The sequence below is a fragment of the Lolium rigidum genome, chromosome 1 (assembly GCF_022539505.1).
Source record: "Lolium rigidum isolate FL_2022 chromosome 1, APGP_CSIRO_Lrig_0.1, whole genome shotgun sequence".
NCBI lineage: Eukaryota > Viridiplantae > Streptophyta > Magnoliopsida > Poales > Poaceae > Lolium > Lolium rigidum.
The window spans coordinates 127,239,973-127,244,310 of NC_061508.1; the positions used below are offsets into that span (position 1 = coordinate 127,239,973).

General features: G+C 43.3%; 1 protein-coding gene across 1 annotated transcript; it reads right to left on the reverse strand.

Moving 5' to 3' along the window:
- Window positions 1-328: 328 nt before the first annotated feature.
- Window positions 329-4,014, reverse strand: LOC124670429. Its single transcript, XM_047206964.1, has 6 exons — window positions 3,707-4,014; window positions 3,440-3,590; window positions 2,658-2,918; window positions 1,652-1,733; window positions 1,042-1,235; window positions 329-789 (listed from the first exon to the last, which is right to left on the reverse strand). Exons 1-6 carry the CDS (start codon window positions 3,937-3,939, stop codon window positions 478-480), a joined length of 1,233 nt encoding a protein of 410 aa, XP_047062920.1. The 5' UTR covers window positions 3,940-4,014; the 3' UTR covers window positions 329-477.
- Window positions 4,015-4,338: the final 324 nt, after the last annotated feature.

Genomic DNA, 4,338 nt, shown 5'->3' on the forward strand with positions numbered 1-4,338 from the left:
TGATTATATGAATAATTTAAGTACTATTTGTTTGATTGTATGAATTATTTAAGTACCATTTGTGTGATTATATGAATAATTGAATATAGTATGAAATAAATGTGATTGATATGTTGTATTAGGGGCCACCGTATGGTGCTCTAAGTGGATCGGTGAACAGAAACTAGATAAAAAACATCTCAACAAAGAGAGATGAGATTCAAAGAATTTGTGTTATATTTTACAGGCATGGGTTCTACACGCGCACTTGCTACTTTATACAAAATGTAGTGCTAGTTAGTAAGCCTCAGCGTAATCACAGAGCTGAGAAAATATCACCCCAAAGTGCTAAATTGGCAAGTGAGGTTATTATTTCAAAACTTATTATTTACATAATTTGCTACGAGAACATTGTACAATCGTGCCTTTTCAAGTAAGGAGTATTGGTTTGCTTAAAATAACGATAATAGGCAATCTCAACAGCTTAAGCCAGACCTACTACAAGTGCGTGGGCACCGCCGCATCAGTTCTTCCCCTGGGCGAGCCTGATTCTTTGTCTTTCTTAAAGGTCTTCTTCAGGAAGAATGCCATCGCAAGCTGAGCGCCAAGGTTTGACCGGCCTTTAGACAGACAAACGATGCTTCCAATAAGCAAAAGTCCACTTGCGATCGTTTCCCGTGTTGGCTTCTTTCCTAGCTGCTTGCAGGGTGAAGTTCCGGGCGAATTTGTAGAAGTAACTACAGCTGCAGCAGCTGTATTGACTGGAAACCGATGACTTTCATCCACGTTGGTCTGTAAGGCCTGGGGAAACTGTTGCGCAAAGAGCTTCGTCAGAGCAAGAACTATAAATGACAACAGTATAACATACGCAAATTGCGTGGGTACAGAAATTAAAATGTCAAAAGAATAGGCCGTTGCAACTTATAAACATATCCAATTGCCCAAAGCAATTACACTGCTTCTATTGTTGTATTTCGATCATGGAAGCAAACAAGAGACAAATTCAAATCCATAACAAGCAATAAATTGACATGAATTGATAAACTAGTACACAGCACCAACCTTCTTGATAAGTCTTCTCATGGTCAAGATTGATATTGACGCACCACGGTGCTGAGGATACCGGCGTAAAGCATTATTCATTTTGCAAATGTATTTCCAGATTCCCTTGGAAAAGGCGAGCTTTGCCATCTCGATGTTCATGCCATTGTCCTCATGATGCAGCACTGTGATTTGGCATGCATCTCTTCCAGGGACTGTAAGAGTGTAAATATTAAATTAGAAACAAACTACACATATATGATATACTAACTCTGTTCTAAAATGGATGATATCCTAGAATGTGTGCAGTCAAATTTCTCGTGCAGACAAGTTCTTCTAACTTTGACTATTGATATGTAAAAGGATTACTGAGACAGGTCAATGGAACATTAATAGTTTTTTTGTGAAATATTTTCATAATTTCGTATGTTTTTTGTTTTCTTCGCTAACGTAGTTGCATCACTGTGGCAATGTCTACAAGGTCATGTATTTCGGAGAGATGGGAAAATGCCAAACGGTAGCCTGGTATCAACCTTGCGGTAGTTGCATCACTATGTCAATGTCTACAGTCATGTATTTCGGAGAGAAAGGTAAATACCAAACAGTACGCCTGGTATCAATCTTGACTTACCTTTCCTAATACACCATCCTGATCTCAGAAGTCGTACTCGAACAAATTTTCTTTGTACTGGCGCAAGAGAGTGCTCACATTCCTGCAAGCATGAGCATATTAGACAAGACAATTAGGTCATGCCGCAATAGCAATAAGGTGATTCTCATTTGTACTTCATATGGAGCAACTCGGGCGTCAATCGGGTAACAACTTGTATATGTTTAAGAACCCTAGCTCTATTTATTTCAAGCGACATGTTTTTTTCCTTACTTTGTACCTTGACTTTCTTAGAACAGGTCCGAGTCAAATGAGATATATGGGCAAGAGGCTTCAATAAAACTTGTATCTACAGTATTATTTAAACCAGTAAAGAAACAAAAAATCCGTGGGAGCAGGTCCCATTAGAGAAAAAACAGCAGACTTAGGTTTACTGATTATTACAGAGAACTCCTTGATCGGATGGAGTTTCTGTCCTCTTATCTCCGACCCGTGATCTTAGAGGGTTCAATTTTCGTTTAAAGTGATTATGTTTCTTTTTGTTCAACCTCAGTTTAAGTGATTTTTTTATGGGAAGTTTAAGTGATTTTATGTTTTGTTGGTTCAACCTTAGTTCGAGTGGTTTTATGTTTTCTATAATTGGCATACATTATAGCGATAACATGGGTATATGCAGTCACGCCAGTGAGTTAAATCTTGAACTTCAAGTTAGCATTGAACATTTTAGATGTACCAGCGGCTTCCTCAACTTAATTTCGTGATTGATTCCAAGAACATAGCTAATTTCTAGGTGATACAGTATTAGCAGATATTTTAATCTCGAGGAAGCAACCCGAAGCTTTTGAGATTATGATAACTGTACATGAATGTATGTATGGTGAGTAAATTACTTCATCTGTACAGAATAACAAAAGTGCAGATAACCATTTATATCTGATGAAAAGATACCATGACTGATGCAGAGTAGTGTGGAATTGTGAAGGAATATAATGCAATATGCAGGGAGGGTGAGGGAGACGTGATTAACCTTGACCAAACAGTAGAAAGAATTGTCATTTGTTTCCCAAACTCTCCATGCCAAGATGTACTCTCTTGGTGTTAAAATAGGGAACTTCTTGAGTGTTCGCCCTATCTCAATTCCGCTATTTTCATCATACTGCAGCTGCTCGTGCTTTGTCACGGTGCTATCCCACTCCATTCTATACTCGTTATCCATGTAGAAGTCCCTCAGAAGCTCTGTTGAACACCCCTCATAAGTTGTCACACTGAGATACTTAGGTGGGCCGTCCTGCATTTCAAAGCATAAGGTATATAAATAAAAATCTTAAACTATCATAGGAAAGTCTTGTTTATAATTCAGTAACAACTCCTTGGCCCTATAAAATTCGTAAAAGACTACAAATCAATCAGTGACTAGTGATAACTCTTGCGACCAGGATGAGTTATAACTAATTGCAGATCATTAATTTGACATCACAGTTTTCGTGTAAAAGAAATCATTTGCCTTAGAACACAAAACCAATATTCAGAGTCCTATTGGTGGTCTTTGCAATGTTTTGATAGTGGTGGCTTTGAGATACTCAGAGTTTCATTGGTGGCTTTGAGATGTTTTCATAGTGGTGGCCGACTACCTGCACCCATTTATTAATCCCACCTAACCCCTTGCTATGAGGTAGCAAAAAATCCTCAACGTGTTTCTGGCCTAGTATCATTACACTGAACCCAAAAACAATATTCAGAATCTGGCAAGTACTAAGGCACACGCGTGTTACATACGAACAAGAAGAATGAGAAAGGATTCAGCACAACCTTGGTCTTGTCGCACCACGCCTTGTACGAGACCGCGTCATTCCCCATGGCGATCACAGGCTCCCAGCCCTCCAGCTCCGGCGCACGGGCGCCCACCCCCAAGCTGGTGACCAGCTGCCTGAGATCGTCCTCCGTCACGAGGCCCTCCATCCTGCGCTCCACCAAAGGCAAACACAGCACAGCACAGTCAGTCAGTCTCCCCCGCCGATAAAATCAGGCACAGAAAAACCGTGCCGAAGGGGCAAACGGGCGTCTGACCCGACCGACCCTGTGCTGGAGCCGGAAGAGGGGGAGGCGGCGGCGGGGGACGAGGCAGGCGTGGCTGCCGCGGCTTCCGGCTGGATCAGGCGGCCGCGGCGGCGGCGGCGGCGGACGAGGAGGACGGCGAGGTGGGAGGCGAGGAGCAGGAGGAGCGCGGCGGCGGTGGCCCAGCCGCCGCCGCGGGCCGTGGGGCGCCAGAGGTCGGTGGCGCCGAGGAGGGTCTCCAGCGGCGGCGGCATGGTCCCGCTCCGGTAGCGGCCGGAGGACTCGGTCCGCGCCGCGCTGTGTTCTAGGTGCGGCCCGCCAGGTTTTGCGCAATTGCGGGGGTTCCCTTGTTCCGTGGTGATAGGGGGAGGAATCTAGGAAGAGTTACTAAAAGAAAGAATAATAATAATCGGAGGAAAAGAGGAAAAAGGGAGAGGTGGGCAGCGGTGCTTGGATAATCGTCACAAATAATGTGAGGGGCTCTGGGTTTATGCTCATTTTAGACCAAAAAAACGAGATCAAGTGCACGGTACACATTACCTCAAAAATAAAATGCACGGTAGAACGCGAGGGCGACGCAGAACAAGAGATTTGGACCGCAAATGTGGCGACCACGACGCCGGGGATAAGTACGGAGTACTATTTTTTTGCTA